The sequence below is a fragment of the Helicoverpa armigera genome, chromosome 2 (assembly GCF_030705265.1).
Source record: "Helicoverpa armigera isolate CAAS_96S chromosome 2, ASM3070526v1, whole genome shotgun sequence".
Taxonomy (NCBI): Eukaryota; Metazoa; Arthropoda; class Insecta; order Lepidoptera; family Noctuidae; genus Helicoverpa; species Helicoverpa armigera.
The window spans coordinates 733,469-755,692 of record NC_087121.1 but is presented as its reverse complement, the minus strand read 5'-3'; the positions used below and the strand labels follow the sequence as shown (position 1 = coordinate 755,692).

Genomic DNA, 22,224 nt, shown 5'->3' with positions numbered 1-22,224 from the left:
AGCTTTGTTTCAAAGAGGTTGTAACAGCATAAAATATGTGTGTGTACTTTTTGAAAATAATGGAATAAGAAATTAACAACCTGAAATTAATTGTCATTGAGATATTTTTTGCACTTATTATGATAGAGCCCTTTTGTCTTTTAAAAACCAAAAACACTAGCATTTTCAGAAAAAAATGAATGAAGAGTCATATAAATATTTAAAAACCATATAATTAAAATCATTTCATTCAACACATAATCATTATTATTAAGTTACAAGCTAATTTACATATTATGATTTCAGTCGAGTCTTATTTCCTTCCGAGGCATCTTCTTCGAACGGCTTTAGCTTGCTCATCAAACTGTTCTTTGGAAACTTCAGCCAGGCGCTTGGTTTCATTCACCATGTACTGTTTTATTACTGATAGGAATTCTGATAACTGGGAACAAAAGAAACATGGTCTATTAGCTTAGTAAAGATATAATCAGTTCATACAGTATAGTAATGTCTGTGAAAGTCCTTAACATATGGGTGGATAATTTTAATAGGCATTTAATTATATCTGGTTTCTACTGCTAGAGAGAAACAATCAAAACAAACACCAATGTAAAGAGCACAAGTTGATAGAAGATTACAACTAATTATTGCAGTTGAAAGTGTGTTTCTTAATCACCCTGGACTTTGTTGTTGGCAGTTGGCACTAAACACAACTTAAACAAAAACACAAGATAAACTTACCAGTAGTTCATCCTCTTTTTTACCAAGTTGAACAAATGCACATTTCATAGCATGGCTCTTATGTTCTTCCCAAGGATCATCTTTAGCTTCCCAGCCATCTAATTCCTTGCCACAAAGGAAACATTTAGCAGCATCGGCGTCCTCAATCCCCGTGGCCACTGAATAAAAGCCAGCTTCCGCCATGTTTCGTACGTTACACTTATCTTTAGCACTGAATGGCCAATTCTTGAAAGTCTTTATCCTTTCTTCGACTAAAAATAAGGGCCGGCTTTCTAGTACAGCCTTTGCCATTGTTAGTAAGTAATTTATTATTGGAATTAATTAATGTAAAACAAAGCGTTAAACGATTGTATGCAGAGGCGGTTTACAAAATTCAAATGTTCAAACAAATGTTATTACGCTGACACTTGTCTGTCAGTCAAGTCCATGTCAAGTTATTAGTCAACTCTCAATAAAATAAAGTTAGCGTGAAACGAAACGTAGATCGATGTGCGCACTGCGCAGCAGGTATTCTCGATAGTAGTGGTTCCTACAAATTTATGTTCAGGAATTTTAGCTCAGAAGCATACGAATGTAATACAAAAGTAAAAGAATAATATTAATCCAATAAGGCATTAATAAGACAATCCAACTTTAGTAGAATTGTCTTATTCCGAGTATACTTTTTTATGTGTTTGATATTCTCATCTCGTTAAATACGATTTTTTCCTGCGAAGCACACAGCTCTTTTTCGCTGCTGTCCTGCTGTACTTCAATTCAATTATTTTCATTCATTTCCATTCTCTAGAATCGCTCGAGGTAGTAATTTCGTCTGATTTTTCGAATTTTAGGTTTGTTGAATTTTATTCGACAGTTTGATATTTTCAATAAAGCACGTAACGTTTTATAGTTGACATAATTATTTGTCTTTCATTAGTATTTCAAAGTAGTTCATTACCTCTAAATAGAGCGATTGAAAACGAAACCCAAGTGCCTAGAACATTTTACAATCTTTTGTTGTTTTCACTATTTATCGACTTTCATTTGTTTTCGTTTGGTGTTTAGTGATTTTACAACAAGTATTGCGATGATCCGAGCTGTTTTCTAGCATCGTCCAGTTGAATAAAGTATTTTGGTAAGTGTTAATTCCTTTACTTTTCGTTTTGCTGAAAGGGAGGTAAACGTGAATCTAGCCATGCGTGAATTTTAATTAAACCTATTCAAATTAGTGGTTATTGTACGATGAAATGACCTTTAGAAGTAACATTAATACTTTTACTGCAACTTTTAAGTAATAAAGCCGTCACTACAAAAAAAGGCGAAGTTTACGACTCCGTTTAAAATAATTTATTTCGGAGTCTGTACTGACGAAAATGGACATTTTAAAAATAGAGCGTATTTATAACGTGAAAGAGCGCATTCCGCTTAAAATAACCCCAAAAATTCGTGAGGTTTAGTTGTCGTATTATCAAGGTAAAAAAGATGTGGTCCTAAAAATAGAGGCGAGATTTTAATAAACGTTATTTATTCTTCCCTCATTAAGATGAACATAATAATCATTTTTCTTCCCACTCACCTATAAATAATTAGGCAACATAAATATTTCTTTTATAAGGGCCAACCTTAAAAATTCAAAACAAAATAAAAAATGAATTAAGAAACAATAGAATGGCCATTTCTAAATTGTCAACTTTCTAAATCTAACTAGGTGTTCATAGAAGATACAAGGTTATCCACCAGCTGTTTGGACATGTTAAACATATGGCTTCATTTGAATTAAAGATTGGCTTTTGATGGTTTTTATTATTACATAATAACATACCTGTATTCAATATGTTTACACCCATTTATGTTAAAACTTTCCTAAATAACATTGTTAATTCATGCCCAAAACCATCTATACTCTTATGTTCAAAGCCGTTTCAATAACTGATTTCGTTCATTATTCCAAAGTAAGTTTCATTAATTTAAAAAAACAAATGGTTATTCATGCATTAAAAAAAGTAAAACATTAAGATTATTATATGTTATCCTTCTTAGTTATTTAAAGTACGCAGGACATTAGACACATGAATCATTTGGTAGTAACTAATCTATTTATAGCTTATCTTTGGCCTGGTTGTATATGCCTGTCGCTCGCTCCTTGATTACCTACTGTACAAACTATTCAGTTATTAAACAGTAAAATATAACAGTTACCATATTATATAGAAACTAAAAAGAAGATAAGAACGTTTGTTTATTTTTTTCAGAACATTAATTACTCCCTATATAGGTACTGGACCACACTATAATTTAATCACTACAAGTGAATAAAAATATCAAAATATATAAATTGTATGGAAAAACAAAGCTAAAATAATAAGTAAAAAATATTAATTACTCCCTATGTTATTGATAAATAATTAAATAACATCAAAAAATAGTTTATTATTGGTGAATGGTTTATTTAAAATGTTTGAAATTAAAAACAGGGCAAAGCATTACATTGGTGTGCTAAAAAATTCAAGGCTATGCATTGTCTAAAGAGGTCGTTAGTCTTTAAAAGTACATCTCTGCTACTGAACAACATTGTAAATCATAGACAGCGATTACTTCGTCCATATTTACTGAAACCAATTTTAGCACATGGCCCGAATTTTTGGCGGTAACCATCTAAAATTGCGCATTTGGCGCGCTTTAACATTCCCCCATCCAACAGATTATTAATTTTATTTCTGATTTCGTGGTCTGGGACACCGACGGCCGGTGTGACGTATTAGCTCACGCGATCTCCATGTGCATGTACCTCACGCCTACTCATTTGAAAGTTTCACGGCAGACTTTGGCACACGTGAGGTCACAGATCACGTGTCTAATAACATGTTTCGGGTACATTCATGCGCCGAATTTAGAGACGTTTTTTTCGTAACAGAATAAAAGCCACCTTGTGAGACGTGAAGCTTCAATTTGCCCGTTTTTAACCCCCGACGCAAAAACGACGGGGTGTTATAAGTTTGACGTGTCTGTGTGTGTGTGTGTGTGTGTGTGTGTGTGTGTGTGTGTGTGTGGCATCGTAGCTCCCAAACGGATGATCCGATTGTAATGCGGTTTTTTTTGTTTAAAAGGTAGGGTCATTTCGCCTGTTGGCGACCATTTAGTGCAGTTGGCAAGTTTGACGGCGATAATAAAAATGCTCCAGCACTCATTTCCATGTCAAATTTGTGTAATGTATTCCTTATATACTCTATTTTAAGATTAACTTTCAGTTGTATTAGAAATATCTTACGTTTTCTATTTAAATCGATAAACCTCAAAATTAGGCGTTTTACCCAGTTTGCGTCCACAAAATCCAATTCGCGTCCACCCATGGTCCAGTTCGCGTCCAGTAGCTTAGAAAAGGAATATAGGGGTGATTTTTTTAAGAATTAATAAAGAAAGATTGTATTAGATCAATTTCTTTATTTAACAATAAACTTAATTATTAAAAGTCAACATTATCATCATTTAAAATTCACTTTAAAAAATAAAAATAATTCTTCTCAACATTGGTTTAAGTAACTTAAAATAAGATTAAACAGTAATTTTTTTTATTAAGATATATACGTGGTTATAATTAAATTATAATTATAATTTAAATATTTAATTATAATTTAATTATAACCACGTATATATCTTCATAAAAAAAATATAATTTAATTATAACCACGTATATATCTTAATAAAAAAATGTACTGTTTAATCTTAATATATTAAGTAATTTCATTTAAGATAAGTTCTTCGGATACAGGAAAAAGAAGGAAAAGACAACATACACAGAAGAAGACTTAAAGAAAGCATTAAATGATATTCGAGAGAAGAATAAATCGATAAAAAAAATATTCAAAGAATATGCCTTGTCTGATAATTTATTGACTCAAAAATTCTTTTAGTTGTATGTTTAGACAAAATTGTTATATTGTTTTGTTAATTTAATATGGCCAAAAACTTACTATAATCAACGCGGGTCTTTCCCTGTGATTTTAGGGTAAAATTAACAGAACTGATTACTGTTTATTTTTCAAGTTGCAAAATTAATTGCCTAATTTTAAGTTACTTAAACCAATGTTGAGAAAAATTATTTTTATTTTTTTAAAGTGAATTTTAAATGATGATAATGTTGATTTTAATTTAAAATAACAAAAAAATAAAAAATTACTGTTTAATCTTAATATATTAAACAGTACCCATGTTTTAATTATTTTTATAAGCAAGTATTTAACGAAAACAGTGGACGCAATTTGGTTTATTAGTATAGAGGATAGTTTTAGTTCGCGTCCATTGTGGACGCAAAGTGGAAGTTTTGTAAAATTCGATGTAGTAATTCGCGTCCACCTTATTTTATTCGTTAAATATAAAAAACATTACCAAATTCATAAAAAACATTATACCTTTATTCATCATTAAACTGTAGAAATAGCTATCTATCCTAAAATTCACATAAAACAATATAAAACTTACCATCAAACACGCCGCTGCACACTAATTTTTATCTAAAATTCAGCGTGTTTGCGCTTTCTTGTTGAAGAGCCTAGACTAATTATTTTTTCTAAAAGGATTGGTTGGACGCACAGAACTTTTGTCTATCTGTGCGTGCCTCTTATACATTAACGTATTAGCGGTAATGATCTTTCGTTTGATTGGTGTGTTAATTATCTTGTTTTCGAAGTTTTTTTAAAGGAGATCGGCAAAATGGACGCGAACTGGGCGATGGTCGCGAACAGGCGAAATGACCCTATGTCAGTCGGGAGTGTTCTTAGCTATGTTTGGTGGAAATCGGTTCAGGTCTTCAAGGTCATCAGCTCGTTTGCTAGATGTCATAGGAATGTTATACGCTCAGTTTACTTGCAAGTATATGTGGGATCTGAAATTTGAAACACTAATGTCTTTTGGAACCACTGAGCTGGTCTGCTGTTAGGGCACGAAGGTAGGAGACGTAACCCTGAACTGCCTTTTAGTAAACCCGTCGAGTTTGGGCTCGTTGAATTTGTCTTGACGAGTTCTCTTCATGTTTCTGATTCACGAGAACCTAATGCTGCAAATGGGATGTGGCGGATGAAACCCTGGAATACCGGAATGAAACGGATAAACCGATTTATATTTTTGCTGAAAATCTAGAATGTCCAACGGTTAATCTTTATTGTTTCTCAATCTGTGCAATTCTCCCAGAGCCAGTTTGTCATGAGGATTGTTATACAGCTTCCTTTGGCCGAGATCGCATATAGCGACCCCATCTTAAGATAAAATAAATTAAATAAAAGAAGGAAAAATTAAGGAGCTCCTTTAAAAAGCATGAAATAAAATTAAATTATAAATTTAAAAAAACCCCCGACCCAAAAAAAGTATGCAATAATTATGACAAAAGGTTAAAAACGCTAGACCCTATAAAAAGCAAAAAATAACTTTTAACACTACGTAAACTAAATTTTGACGTGTCGGGGGACCGCTTTTTACCTCCATAAATACTTACATAAATCAAATGATACCTACCTAATTACAACATTCGTTTTAAAAAAAACACGTATCTAAAGTAATGAATTAGAGCGGTCCCCCGACACGACAAAATTTAGTTTACGTAGTGTTAAAAGTTATTTTTTGCTTTTTATAGGGTCTAGCGTTTTTAACCTTTTGTCATAATTATTGCATACTTTTTTTGGGTCGGGGGTTTTTTTTTATCAGCAATAAAGTTGCAGCCCGCGTAGGTAGATATTTTATTAAAGGACTTTATTGCCTTGAATTGCCTATCACGTTTAATTTCTTGGCAATGCCATCGTTCTCAGACAGCGTGGCATGGTGTTCATTCGCTAAGGTCACGATTGCCAAGACCAGCTGGAACTAGATATTGTTCACATAACTCGTATTATTATAAGTAAATGATATACTGAAATTGGTTTATGAAGATTTACTAAATTTAAAAAAAAATGTATTCATGTGCTCGTCTATTATTACTATCAAATCGTCTAGGAATTTATAATTCTCTAGAATTACCTCTAGAGTTAATCTTAATCAATCATGTTTAGTGTCAATGGATTTAAAAACGATAAGCTGTTTTAGCGATATACCATTGAATCATTGCTGTGATGGTAGTTTAGTTTAGTAGAAGTAAAAAAGTACTGAACTTTTTGTTCGACGATGAAAGGTCGGTAAACGAGACTGAATCATAGGTCAGCCCAGTCCGTCTTATCGCACAAGATCCCTTTTCGCTTCGAAATTGAATTACAGTCCCAAGAGCTTCCAGAACCATCGATTCCTCTGATCAAAGTCTCGGAGTTGTACGAATATCGTACGATAACTTCTTACTAGTTAGTAACAAAGGTGCGTAGCTACAATGAATGCAGTTGTTCGCTAAACAATGATCGTGTTCGCATTTCGTCTTAATACGCAAACCGGATCACGTGTGGCATAACTTAACGCGATATTGTTTACTAATAATGAAGGCCATTGCCCGTCGCGTCGCGAAATAATTGAAAAACCACCAGAATCAATGAGAAGTTAATTTAGGACCAAATTGAAATCTTCAAAACTACATTAACAAAGAGGTCACTCTCTTAATCTAGTTCAGAACCCTTTCGTAGCTTTTGGAGTTCTATCGTACGTAAATCAGCGTATATCTGGCGACAAGAAGCCTGAGTTATGTTATGGTCCGACAGTAAAGTCGCGACAAATATCCCGATGGGATCAACCACCATGAGAGGGAAATGGAACAGCATTTGTGACGCAGAACTTATATTACTTTCTGCATATTTAGCGCTCGCATTTCGCTTTGTAGTAGATTTGTTACTGTTGCTTTTATTATTTCGGTAAAAGTTGTTGACGCTGGTATGTGGGTGCTGTTATTTGTTCCTTTTTATGAGACTTGAGCTACTTGGCATAGGTTGCTCTGGCATTGTTCATCAACTCCAGTAATTTATTTCCATAAAGGCGTTGCCTTCAAACTATTAAAGTAAATATCCATGCATCTCTGCCTCGTTATGGGACAATTGCGAGTTTTTCATTTAAATATGGCAATAAAAATAATTAAATATTCAAGGTTAGTATTCACGGTCTGGCCAGCTGTCTTGTCATCTTACAGTTACATATTGCTCACGAAGTCACGACTGACGTGCTAACTTGTCTATTATACAAGTGTTTCTAACAAATTATCGGTTTGGTTTTAAAGAAAAGTTTAGCCTGACTAGAGAGAAGCTTAGGCTTCATCTTAAAATCAAATATGCGATATCGATCCCGCGATTATAAGTCGTCAAGTCCAAATTGTTGGTTTCTAATATCCCGCTGGTTTCTTCATATACCTATAAAGTTATAAGACTGGCCGTAACGTTCCATTTACTGCTTACATGAATTCCCAGAACATTTCGTAGGTAGGAGGAACATGTTCCGCTTCCAGCAGGCTAAATGGCGCGGTGGTTTCCGGGATAGCTTGGGATAGGCCTGACGATCGATGCGGCAGCCGCACTGCGGCTCATCTCGAGTTCAACGAGCCTAAACTAGTTTGGAAGTATTCAGAAATTAGTAACGAGGCATTTAAGATAACTGCTTAAGCAGTTTTTAGTACTTAACTTCATAAGAAGCTGCCTGAAGTTACAAATCAAGTACCACTTAGTGGTGAGACTTGCAGACCTCCCAAATATTTGAAACCGCTTAAAAGGAAATTCAAAGGTAATCAAAGCAAATAAATCACAAAAAAGAGCATTTATCATAAAATGTACTAAATATATTCTGACTTCATATTTGATGTAAAACTTTAGAGCGAACAGGGAAGAGTTTGTATCGGAACAAGCACTGCATTTCCTAACTTTTAAGCGTCCAACTTGATTCTTGCACTGTTCTAACTTCGTGCCCTTGTATCTCCTGAAGTTTCTCGTTCTTCAAGGAACTTGAACTAATGAATTTAAACCCAGGCCTGACCAGTTTAATGGATTGTTTACAAAGGAAGCAAGCACTGTGTCAATCAATTAATTGATGTCAATGACTGCCAATTGACTCTAATTAGCTATTTCGAAAACGTTGCTGTAGTGATACGCCACATTATGATTTACATGTCAAGTGGTAAATAAAATTGTTGATGCATTTTTTATTTAATGAACTAGAGTAAAAGCCTAATAGGGGTTACCTTCGACCATATTCTCTGGTGTAGCACGCCCTAAAGGGTGCTTTATCAATATTGTTTGTAGTTTTACCCGGTCTCCCATATTCCGGTTTATTTACGAAATGGTTACCATGTCATTTAACGACAGGTTACATGAAAATAAAGCTGATTTTTCTACACAAAGTCAACTGGATAATGTTTCCCAAATTGAACGATCATTACGGATAATGAGCCGTACATAAGTATGCGTTTAGGTTTTATCTTCATCGATAATGGATTATGTTTGTCCTACATAAAATATTGGGTGATTTGGGAAATTAGATAGGCGACAAGGGAATGTCGTCATTCGCAAATTGAGAATTTTTATTCAATATTATATTTAGCGAAGAGTTCATATTTATTCTACTCTTTATTTATAGCAGAACTTACATTTCATTTGTCAACGTTAACTACCTTTTTCACCTTCTTCATTCTTCGAGAAAATGTACCAATATAGCTTCCTTCGCCAAAAAGCAATAATCTTTCCATGGAAAAGTTTCAAACTTGGCATAATCAGCCGGTTATTTATGTTTCTTTTTTTCTCCTGAATGAGTGTGCAAGTATGTCTACTGAACACGTTGTTTATTAGTGTTTCTGTTTATTTTGTACATGGTAAATAACAGGTTTTTACATCATCGTAACTCATTATCTTTCAAGATAATTTTCCAAGTTATACTATACCAGCTATATTTTGCTGAGGTCTATTACTTCCTGATCCTTAGGTAATCACTTCCACATAAATCGATTTCCGACTCGGGCACATAGGTTTAGTCGTGATATTTCTCTCGGCGGTATCAGGTGTCAAGCGATTGACTATGTAGGTCATGTCGGCTATTTGCAACCGCCTCCCATAGCTTTTATTTGAATAGGACATTATGTTTGCTTTCGAGTGTTAATTTAAGCGAACGGGGCCATGTCGAACATAGTCCGTTTTATACTTAGGACTGTGTATGAACAACTCATGTTATGGTAATAACTACTGGGTATTCGTGTTCATTGCTTTATTATTACACTAAGCATAATGTGTGCAGTGCCTATGCCAAACAATAATGTTTATGACAATTGTAGTAGGCTCCATAGTTTGCAGCAGCTGTTTCGTAACTGCATTCTATCAAAATCAAAATCAAAATCAAAAGTCATTTATTCAAAGTAGGCTGAAAATCAGCACTTTTCGAACGTCAATACAAAAGACAGCCCCCAAAACGCCCGCCCTTCACCACTTCCTATGTGTTTTTGCTGGGAAGAAGAAGTGGTGGAACAAACTCCCCAGCAACACAATTCTGTCTGTATGGTTTGAAGAACCGTATACAAATATTTAAATATCACTATACAACATTGTGTACATAAATTTGTATATAAAATCCATTCAAATAGTTAATCATGTTGGCTAGTACACACCTTACCCATACCTATTACTCAAGCAGTTACAAAAGAAATCTATTAAAAAAAGAGTGAAAAATATAAAAAATATAAAGCCTCCATTCAGTGAAGATAGATATAGTTTAGGGTGCACCCACCGACATGTCAAACAGTTTTTATGAAAAATTAAAATAAAAATAAAAATAAAAAATCAATCAATCGGACTGTGTTGTCAAGTGGTTATAAAGTACGTCTTACGTGCCTCATACATTTGTGTTATATTTTGTGTCATTTTCCTATTTGTATTCATTGCTGGATATCGGTATTCTGTTTTCTAAATGTGCTTTTGTAATTATAACGTCGTCTTTGTGCACAGCAAGCAACGTGGTGCTATCGACTTCTTAGTCACATTTAAATATGTAGTAATCTCTTACGACACTTTAAGGAAGTGACTAGATGTTGGCATCTGTTGCCAAGACAGTGCACACAGACGAGTTACGAGTGTAGTAGTAAACTTACAACTGTCTATCTTTGACAGTGAACTAGAATATTCCGTCGGGCGCATTAAAAATAGCCAACTGACCTAAATTGAATCGAATACCGCCCGTCTTGTGCCGGCTCATCCAGTAATCCGTTTAAGTAACCTACCATATGGCTTTATTAAACCAATTTAGATGCATCTTCGATAGATAGGTTAATGAGACCTATCAATTTTAATTGAAGTACGTCATAGAATTTTAGTATGTGACATATCATTAGTACATTCTTTTATGGGAGCATTGTTTTCAGTATGACTTTTTTTAGGGTTTCTGACGATATTCTCATATTTTTTTTCATCGGTGTTATTTATGTGCATAGCTTATATTTTGTATGGAATGCGGCACCACTCTTTTAGATGAGCACCGGATAGATTTATAGTAACACCTCACCACGTTTCTCCTTCAAAGTTCATCAGCATATAATTTACAGCGCATACTCAACGCTGTTGCATAATGTGATAACGTTGGTGCACAGACACTTTTAACTGCGTATAACCATGCTAGAATGCACTCTATCAAACGGGTAATAAACCCGATTATTGATTGCATCATACTACGCGTAGGTATACCTACACAGTCACATAGTATACAATATGTATTTGTTTTGTTTATAAGCTGAACACGTGTTGTAGATAGTTGTCCCAAAGTCTCTTTGTTTAAAAACAATACAATACATAGTTTTCTTTACTGTAGTCGTAAGTATTGTTTATATGGTTATCGAATTATAAATATCGAATTGTTGTACCTACTAGTAGTACTAGTTTATTTTCCAAATTGGTTGTATCGCTATCTACGTTATCCTGCCGATAACCCACATGCTATTCAATGATGGCGGCCTAGTTTCTGACTCTATTGCTTTCCTTGAAGATATTTTCATAAATAAAAGTGGTCTTCCCAGTCTTCCTGTCATTTGTCTTGTTTATTGCTTCTGGTGACGCGTCCAAGACAATATTTTTACCGCGTTTGAGTAATTTTGGTCCTTTATCATTTGAGTAACTGACCTGTGACGGTCGTTACAAAATTTTCCTAAGAAATACAAATCTTATGAATCATCTTGTTTCTCACCGCGAATAATGATCCTTGCAAGTAAGCCCCTAGAGATAGTCATTCTTTTTAATCTCATTTAGCCCCGCTGAGTTATTGCTACACGAATAATATTTCATTTCAAACTTTTTCACGGGCCCTGAATGGGATCATGTTGGAAAATTCTCGTAATGAAATGAATTTTACCCGCTGTTATTAAGGCAAAAATATTCGAATGAAAACATGCTATTAGCATAGAGATTTTTGACGTTACACGTATGAGTGGGCCTGTGACTTTTGCTCATCGATATGGAGCAAAATGATAGCGGGTCCGGGTTTATGCGTTATTTAAGGCTATTTATATTTCCACGTTTGTTCCTGTGGGTCGCATTTGACCTCTATACATCTTTCTGTCATACGCAAAAGGATCTCCCTCGTGGTTTCTTTCATTTAATCTAGAAGCCTACAGAGTTGTTGGTTATTACATAAAAGGTTTTTTTATTAGTCCCTGCCCTAATTTACCGAATTTTTACCACAACATTTTCGGATAAAAATTCATTGATGGGTTGTGACTTGCTTGACAATATTAGCTCTGTGTAATAATCGTTTCATTCTGGAGGTCACGTTTTATTAACATTGTCAGCAAGTTCAGGTTTAAGATCGTTGCCACACTCATTCATATTTGCTGAAACTAGACCATTGAAAGCTTATAATTATGAAAGACCCGCATAAAAGAAGTTGCAAGTCTTTGCAGTACTCCATAAAAAGTAATCTTTCAATAAGCACTAATTAAGCTGAATATTTAGGACAGCAAAAGCCCTCTTGTTAATTCAACTACCTCTAAGAATGTCCAGGTACGCGGAATTTTCCAACGCGGTAATTTAGCCTAATTCTTTTAGCAGGGCCCGCACTTAGTGGTTCTCAGAACTTTGTTCTAGAGCTATTCGCCCTTGACCTTCATATAATGGTACTCGATAAAGGGCTTCTTAGAGCTTGATTAAAATATACACTCACTTATGACTGCGGTATAAAAGCGGATCCTAAATGCTTTTGTTATGACTCTGTTTTATGATATTTAGACCCTTTGGTTGACTAACTGCATACAATGTTTTAAAGACTGTATAGTCTACTTAATATCAAGAATCGGCCTTAGATCTTTAATGACTTTTTGCCTGACAGAAATTGAAAACATTCTGCGTCAGAAATTCCAGCCACGATAAATGTCGAGTTCTTAGCTTACATAACTAATTTTCTCGTTAGAACCGGCGCGAAATTGCCTGTTTACGTCAATTTTAAATATTCCAACATAATCTTAGAGCCTAATAAACCGGGATATTGTTTGTAGAGGCTTTAGTATTTAGACGCGCTCAATAGAGCTTCGCTTTCATCGCCGCCCTAAAATGTGTTTACATTTTTGGGATCCTTTGCTAGTTAAATGCTTATACCAAGGTTAGATGTAGGTTCTTCGGATTAAAGGATTTTTCAATGTGACTTTGAGCATTACAAATAATCTGCTTAAGCCGATTGAAAATTATTATTATTTTAAGTAAACTTGAAAAATACAAATGTATGCAGTTCAGTGGCTTGTAAGGGGCTGATAATCCCTTGAGCCAACGGGCTTAGATTCTCTCGTCGCTCAGAAGGTCACACGTGCGTAGTAAGTCAATTGTCTTGGATCCATGTGTCGTTAAACCCCTGTGTCAGGGAAAATGGCTCCTTGTTTAAACAGTAAAATATTCAACGTCAGATGACAAGAGTACCGAGTCTACCAAATGTTGTGATTATTTATGCTCTTGATAATATTTGAGTTGTGCCAGTTCGTGTAGATGTCGAAAATTTATGGAATTTCCTAGAACTGATGATGCGGGATTTTCTTTAATATTGAACTTCGTGTAGTCTGCTGTCCTTTCATAACTTATTTCGGATTTATTTCTTTGTACATTTCGTTTTATGTGTTTTTGTATTGTGATAATATTCGCTGTATTTTCAACACGCAAAATTGTATTTAGCAGTGTTGGATCAATCTTTGCTATTTCTTTGAACCGTTGATGAAGCGCCTGATATTATATATATTTTTTTACCGAAAACTGACATGAAAGGCAGATTATCTTATATTGAAATCGCCAATTAGTATAACACAGTTCACTCCAGCATAATCTCTTATTTCTAAATTCAAGTGAAAAAACATTACCCTCCTTCTTTGGCAGTCGGGTAAAAAGCTCTACATTGAAATGTCTAGTCTAAAATTAATTTTCACCAGACGACATGTTAAAGTTTTTTTGCAGCTGTTTGATAGCCTCCCCAGATGTCCAACTCAGTTGAGAGTTGAGAGATTTAAAAACTGCGATGCAGTACGTCGACTCTTGGAAAATTGTAGAATATGCTAGAACAATTTACTCTGCCATGATTACTTAGCGTCGTCATGCATTTAATTTGAAAACTGTTTCTCTTAATGGAAATAGCATGCTCCATTTGTTTCGCTTTGCGATACTCGTTCATTAATTTTATAGTTTAGACAAAAACCTTGGTAGAGAACTACTTAATTTTTTCAATGTACCATTCCAAGTCAGTAAACCGATTCTGATTGTAGAATAGTCGGGTTTCCCTGGATATTCCACTATATTTTACCAGTTGGTATTAAAACAAAAAATATCTTTTAATTAGTTAAGTCAAAGGACTGACACAAGTTTTAATCTTCTGTTTCTCATTTATACAGTTTCTTGCTAGAGTTACTTATATTTAGTCTTTTCTTTATCCATTTGCTTTATCTCGTGAGCCAAGAAAAGTACAGTCAGTTTTTCTATCTTTTCTTCTCAATTTAGCACTAAATCCCTAGCTCCGACGAAACAGTGAATAATGACCATCGATTGTTCTCAAATATATTTGAGCAAAACCACCGTCTCATCCATCATTGGAACGCAGACTTTAATATGAGTTTTCGTAGCATTAAATCGTCTGTAAATAAACTGATATTTTCTTTCGTGACGTAAAATGATATAGTAGGCTTTATTGTTAATGCTTTTGCTATTATTTTTGTAGCGTTTTTATCATCGTCACGTTTCTTGTCAGCTGAGTAAATTGAGTCTTCATTTGGTATGACCGAACTCTTTACGCCTTTTGTGATTATCAAACTTATCATGATTATGAATTACATTGCTAGACTCAGGGGTATTATTTGTGACCCAGCAATTAATATAAGATCAAAATGTTCTAACTCGTGCGTGTAACAGTAGAAAATGTTTACTCTGCCAACACTCGTAATAACGCCATGACAACTCAGGTAAATAACTATCTCATCATACCAGCACTGTAATTATTTATTTAAACGTACAAATTCAGTCCAAACAAATAGTTGTATGTGCTCAAACATGAGGATATGACAATGGTGCCTTTATCGCTGGCAAAACAATAGATAGTTGAACCATTGAACTCGGTACTGTACCATTATCCAGTTTAGCAAGGCACGTGTCAATATCAGGCGTTTGTTTTTTTATAACCAGTTTTATAGATAGCCTAAAATGACGAGATTCATGCTTATTTGCTAATTCAATTGCATAAGTCATAGCATGTTTATTGAAGAAGATAGTTCTCTCGCGGTGACTCAAATTGAAGTCATGCGTTGAAACGAATTCTAGCATCATGATGGAAAGATTTCGACACAGTGCATTAAGTACCTACCTAGCTTGTGACTGTCGGAAAGATTTTGCAGTCTCAAGTATTTCTAAAATTATGATACTGACTTATTTCAGAGTTTATGGCAGTTACAGTTTTAAGACAGTTACAGTTCGTTAATTTTGTCATTCTGGCCGTAATTCAAAGGTTCTTCGTAAGTAAGTAAACACGTTTCATTAAAATGGAATATTTTCTGCATAGAAAATATCGCTGTCTACATCGTTGTCCGTACCAGTGTCTGATATACAGCAGATCTGTAAAAAGACGATAAACACGAACAGCCAATTTATCTGTGCTCGTTAGTCTGAGAACCAGCTGCTTCTAGTCATGCATGAACATATTGTTGTGCTTTTAGTCTCCGTGTTATTTTTCCATAAAGGATTCCTCCATTTCATAGTAACCTCTTCATTTGCGTCAACTGCTCCAAACATTTTCACCGCGTGGATCGAACCAACTGTAATCAGTTATGGTTCAACATTTTCAATTAAACAAGTAAAATAGCACAATATCAGTGAGTTTCATGCCTGTTTTACCTATTTAACTTTCTATTAAAATCTTATTCCATTAAGGTAAATAAGCGTTTAGATTGAAGAATTGAATTCAGCACAGTCATAAGATACGGTGAGGTTCGTTCTCGTGAGATAATTTCTTACGCGTGCGTAGTATTGAGTACAAGATATCAAGAATGTACTGAACACGCCACTTCCTCTATAGGCTGGCTTGGATAACGTTATCATTAAACATAATTACTTTGACTAAACTACTCGTCTTTAGGTATTCTACATATTGTTCGATCATTGACTTTCAGAACAGTAGTCAGCTGGAATAGTAACACGTTTTTTTTTACTAACTTTTGTAACTGTTTTATTAACATAAACTGGCTATTTATTAAAAAAAGTAAAAAACTTTTTACCAAATTGTAATTTATCTACCGATATATCCATCCATATCAATATTGATGCTAATCGGTTAAAAACGTGACCTGGTGCCGGCTGAGCAATTTGCAATCATTCAAGGCGTTTGGCTCAAAAGATTTCCGGTAAATAACTGATTTAATCTGGAGATTATTTTGTAATATGTTCTTCTGTAAGTCTAATCGTTGATAAAACGATCGTATCATGAAATATATCGGTTTATCGACAAGTACAGTCACTTGAACCTGTCACGTTTTTAGAAGCATTAACTTTTCTATGAGTTACAGGAAAAAAGAAACATTTGTTTGGAGGATAAAGACCGAAATCAAATTGTTTGCAATTAAGGCATTACAATGATCATCATGGTAAAGCAGCGAAATAAATAATATTAAGTAATTAAGACTTAATGCTTTTAAAAGCCGTCTAGATAATTATAATAACAAAATTAAATAGCTAATTACGTATAATCACAAAATAAATAGGTACAGAAGTCAATCTATATACAAAGCGCGTTCGAGTCACGCAGACATAGGTGTCTACGTGTGCGTGTTCACTGACGCGCTGTCTCAAAACAACTCAAAACAGTGCGAGCGCGGCTGCCGCTTTCTTGAGATACGCGAGTCACTCACAAGGTAGATAAATGTGCACGCGTTATGATTCCTACCTAACTGTAATTTGACTGTAATATTTTTAATTTTAATAACAAAAGAAAAAGTAATAATGGAGCAACAAAAAAGTCGTATTATAATTGTTCAGTGAACGGTTGTTTTAATACAATAATAAACAGTGAACTGTCGTTTTTTAGCCTGGCCGGTTGATTCAGAGGGGTAAGTACCTATAGTATGTAATGTACCTACTTATTTTCTCATATTTCGATGGTTCGTTTAATAAACGCAGTAGGTACAATTAGGTGGGTAGGTAAGCGCCCAGATAGGCTGATGATGATGATGATGATGAGTGTCGACCCAGGCGAACCTGCCTACCCTCAAAGATTATTACTTACTAGGTAGTAGGAGTTGATAAATTTTTGTGATCATGGCAAGAGTATGTTGTAAGGTAGACGAAATAAAACCGGTCAAGTGCGAGTCGGACTCGCACATCAAGGTTTCTGTAGGTAGAAGCAAGCTTAGATCAGGGACTGTACCAACCAATTATGTACAAAACATTTTTTCTCGCAAGTAAAGAGGTACTTTGTTTTACATAGTGTTTTATGGTATATATGTATGAATTACAAAATTATAAATTTGTTTCTGAAAAAGTTCGGCATCTCGTTCAAACTAATTTCCGTTGAAAGTGTTTATTAACCTCTTGTATGCCACATTAAATATTTTATTATTATTGGTTTATATTTCATTTTTCCTGTTTTATTTTCAACAATAAATAAATAATAAGATACGAGTACCAGTACCATGTTAGTTTTATGCGCATAAAAAAGTTGACAACCCTAGCGCGACCGCCGAGTTTAGGCATGAAAAGAGAAGTACATACATGAGATTGACTTCTGTACCTATGTATTTTGTGGTATAATAGTGTTAACGACTCCACGCATTTCGCGGTCCGTTATATAAAACAAATACCACGTGGCATAATGAGTTTCCTAGAAACGTACCAAGATAACCGATAATAACTTATGTTTATCTATTCAGTACATTACTGGATTTCAGTTCATGATATGATATTTTTCTAATTATTTTAATAATATTCGGTCCGGCACACAACTAGAAAAGGACTTATGCTTGGAAGGATGGCATAAAACATGCGTTCTTTATACAAGATTTTTTTCCCTTAAAATTAATTTGATGTGCATTCGTCATCCCATGTGGGTCATCTATGTGTCTTTAACTTACGAGTACTTACAAACAATCAGATGAAATGTTTGTCCAATCAATAGGCCACAGCTCGTTATTATCATAATATTAACTTTCGTTTGAGTGACTACCGATCGACATACCAATTTATTCTCTTTAGTAATAATACTCCATTGTTAGAGGTCCAAAATTCTAGTCACTTCTTCCATGTTATCTCTCTTAACGACATTTATCTCTTCGATGTGTGTCGGGACCTTTGGATTTGTCACTGTCAGTTTCGTCGCGATCATTACTACGTTAAGTAGTGTCCGTCTTTTAAGTTATTTTAATTAAAATAATCATCGATTGAATGCGTGCTATGTAAAGTGAATTACTATTTCAAGAATAAGTGCCGTTTACGTGTTACCGTAGCGTTTTGCTGTGGAGATCCAATTCTCATTTCAAGTTGTGCACATCGTAAATTGATTCCTATCAATTCTGTACAGAAATAGACATCACATGCTCACAGTATAATCCCACTAAAGTTTTCATGATCGAACTTGCAAATCTTCGTTCTTGTATCGTGGAATCGGAGTGAACTGAAGAATTTTATGACCTCTGTGGTCATGTCGTTCAGTGGTGCTTAGTGATAACAAGTAATTTAACGTATTGACCGAGGACACCTCAACAGATAATCTTTTATCTGACTATTAAATAATGAACGGTCGGGAGCGCGCGCTTTGCCGGCCACTTCGCAAGTGCGTCCACGCTAGTTCGGAGACGGACGCTCGTCGAGAGCTCACAGTTCTTCTTTGACATCAAACACATTTCGGACTGGACTTCAAATACCTTCCGAACTAACCATATCAAGTGTCAAACATAAGTGAACTTCGCTATTATCATAGTTCAGTGCTCCAAAATTATCGTGTTTTGAACTAGTGTCAGATAGACAAAATGTGGAAACTCAACAATCAAATGATAATTCAGTGAGAAATGTGGTTGTATACATTGAAATTACCGGGATTTGGCAGCAACAAGAACGTGTTGTACGAAGAGAGTGCCAAAATGGCAACACTCGAGGTGCCTCTTGTTTTTATTTACATCGTAGTTGTCGTGTTTTCATTAGTATTTTGGTTTCAATTTTATATATTTATGGAATGTAGAAAACAAGTCATACGTTCAAGAATATGTCAGCTTTCCAATGCCAATGTCCAATACGTTGAGGGTCATGTTAAATCTTCAGAGACGATTAAATTTTTCGTAAACACATCAAAAGTTTTTAATAGTCCTTTATTACTTATTTTTTTTTTTATTTTGACCCACATCTTGATTTTAAAACAAATCAACGTATATTACGAACGCGGTTAAAGCAGTTGGCACTTTTCAATGTTGCTGTTGGCGACAGTTTGTGAAATTGTGCTAATGTTGATGTTATCGACCTCTCTTTCAACAATATCGGCTTCCTTAGCCTGTTGCTCGCAATTTATGCCAGATTTTAATTTACTCAGTTCTTAAAAATACTTTTAGACTGCATGTAATTTATATTCAGTTGTGGTTGCTGCAAAGAGACTGAGATCTTCAGTTAGGTAGATATGCCAGGTACCTCAGCTAGGTTATAAATTGCCTTTTCTACGAAAATTCTCAATACGCTGTACATAGATAGTGTGTTATTATATCGTGTTTACTTACTTGATTTACGATTTCATAGTAATCGGTAATTAAAACATGCGTACCCGTTGAGGAAAATCGATCAAATAAAAGCTCATTAGAAATATCATACCCAGATAGCAATTTGCATTTCATTTTCTCCTAGATGCAAAGTTAAATAAAATATTGTTATTGTAATTAAAGCACATAATTTCAGGGAAAGGAGGTTAGCCAATTTCTGATAATGGCCTGGTATATCGTTCCTCAGATAGCGACTTCATTTTTAAACATTGTTTAATACATAAATTCGTTGCTCTAGTTGGCTTCTGATCTATTATCTTCCTTCGTCTGATAGTGCCAAAAAATATGAGCTCTTTCCTCAGTAATTGCTTCTTTATTGCCAAAAACATCTTTTACTTTTCCAAGCCGAAGAGAATCTGGAAATATTTCCGTAGAGGAAACAAGATTGAGTTTGTTTCTGCGATTATTGACATGGACATGTTATTGATCATCTGCATAAGTGAGTTTTGTGACGTTAGTTTATAATGATTACATTGTGAACACATATGTAACGATTATGTGTTAGTCATTCAACATGTCGCAATCGGCTATCTTGTCAAAACACTCGTAATCTATATCTAAGGTGTCGGAGGTTAAACTTCGCTTTTCATCTGGAACGTACGATAAAGGCTTGTTGTTAAACTTTCGCTGCGCACTTAAATTAACCTATGATTATTTTGGCTGCGACTTTAAAAACAATATGGCATGGTTAATGATCCTCATTGTCTCGTAGACGGACACGTGCATACAATTAAATTTTAATAACTACCATCATTCATTATTTATTACTTATCGTTCAGGTAGAAATATTGTTATACTTCTCAACTTCGAAGAATAAATCAAATCAAACACTTTTGGCAATAAGAATACTTATGGGGAGTCAAACTTTTGTTGCCCGGTTTCCAAAATTTTCCATAAACAAGTATAGGAGATTCACTCAAACAGCAACATAATTTGTTTGTGGAAGTTTGAGAGCGCAAAAATGGGAGCTCTTCAAAAAATAAGAAACGGGATAAGGAAACGGGTAATCATCATTTGCTCGCTGCACTGAACCGTGAACACGGCTAGTTGTTCAATGTGCCACAGTATTTCCGTCACTAATGATTTTTTCCTTAGGTTGCTAACATTTACTCGTCAATAGGGCGCCATACATGCGTTAGGTTTTCGTTTGCGGTTTACTTACTTATAAAATCCGCATGTGTTTAAAAAGTGACGCCATTGAATCAGACTTCGGACTTTTTTCTTTCCATGGCGCGATCTCTGTGGTTGTTCGCGAAATCATCTCAGCACTTCTAGAATAACGTTTCATCTTTCTCTTAATACTTCGGACTAAGTCGGAACTGAGCGGGACCTAGTTAAAGTCCGATAGCTAGTACAAATGTGTCCCGTCACCTCAGCCATTCATTCAACTTGGCCATCGAACCGCACCACATGACGTGTGCGTCTAGATAACTTATCAACGTGACCCTCGACTCGAGATTGTGAATTTTTATTACAGAAGTAGAACTTTATTAATATCGGTTATCAAGAATTTTAAAGGTTTTTGAACAGATAGATAATAAATTATACGTGAACAATTAATTTCTGTTATGTGCGTGAATCTTGATTGAAATAGGAAATTATTTTGCTAACAAAACAATGGACTATTTAAAATAGGTCTGCTAGGAAAATCACTTGAAAGCTTGTGAAATTATTCTCAGGTATGTACTTACTTAACCACATTCGAAGGTGTTTTAACTAATGTTACGTCTCTTGATAAGTTGGAAAACAGCCTTCTTGACTATTACGTAACGTATCCGTAGATCTCGACAAGTCTGGCGAAGTGCCAACCCAGGCCAAGTTCTTCACGCCCTTGGATTTGATCTTTATTTCTCCCCAATACGGTATAATTTATCTTGACCACTTTAGTTCAGGCCAAATGATTCTGAGATGTTAATGTCAACAGTATATCAAGAGATGCTGAGAAACTGTGCCTCTTTTTTCATTACCGATTTTTATAGACGTCTTGGAGACTACTTTCTGACCTAAGGTTCTGTGGTTGATAGCATCGTTAATTAGATGAAAGATTTATACTTCGATTTCGAAATACGTATATCTAATTCACGTTAAGCTGTCTACTAATCTTCTAAATCTATATTTTGCTTCAACAAATACTGACGGTAGCAAATTATGCCATCATTATTGTATTACAAATTATAATTTACAGAGTACCATAATTTCCGTCGCTGTATCTTCAATCTTTCAGTGGACACGTCTGACATGTCAATCCATCATCTGCTAGACGGGAAGGAAAAGTTCAATTTACTGCTATGAATTTCGTCTGGATTACATATTAATAAAATCCTGTTTTGCTAAACTATTTCTCTTATATCGCTGGCAGT

At 34.7% G+C, this 22,224-nt stretch overlaps 2 protein-coding genes across 3 annotated transcripts in view; one reads left to right on the top strand and one right to left on the bottom strand.

Annotated features, from left to right (window-relative positions):
- Positions 1–194: 194 nt before the first annotated feature.
- Det (Deterin) lies at positions 195–1,111 on the bottom strand. Its single transcript, XM_021338177.3, has 2 exons — positions 721–1,111; positions 195–421 (listed from the first exon to the last, which is right to left on the bottom strand). The coding sequence occupies exons 1-2, from the start codon at positions 1,009–1,011 to the stop codon at positions 293–295; spliced, it is 420 nt and encodes a 139-aa protein (XP_021193852.1). The 5' UTR covers positions 1,012–1,111; the 3' UTR covers positions 195–292.
- Positions 1,112–1,454: 343 nt separating this feature from the next.
- Positions 1,455–22,224, top strand: part of LOC110378771 (uncharacterized) — a 36,534-nt gene continuing 15,764 nt past the window's right edge. The window contains exon 1 of one of the 2 annotated variants that reach the window (XM_021338159.3): positions 1,455–1,834. The gene's annotated coding sequence lies outside the window, so the exon portion shown is untranslated. Of the gene's footprint in view, positions 1,835–18,425; positions 19,217–22,224 lie in introns of those variants that run through there. The other variant, XM_021338160.3, reaches the window with a different exon arrangement.

Coding starts and splice junctions, on each gene's coding strand:
- Det (XM_021338177.3), bottom strand. CDS start 1,011: ATGGCAAAGGCTGTACTAGAAAGCCGGCCCTTATTTTTAGTCGAAGAA. Junction 422..720: donor AAAAAGAGGATGAACTACTG/GTAAGTTTATCT, acceptor TTTTGTTCCCAG/TTATCAGAATTCCTATCAGT.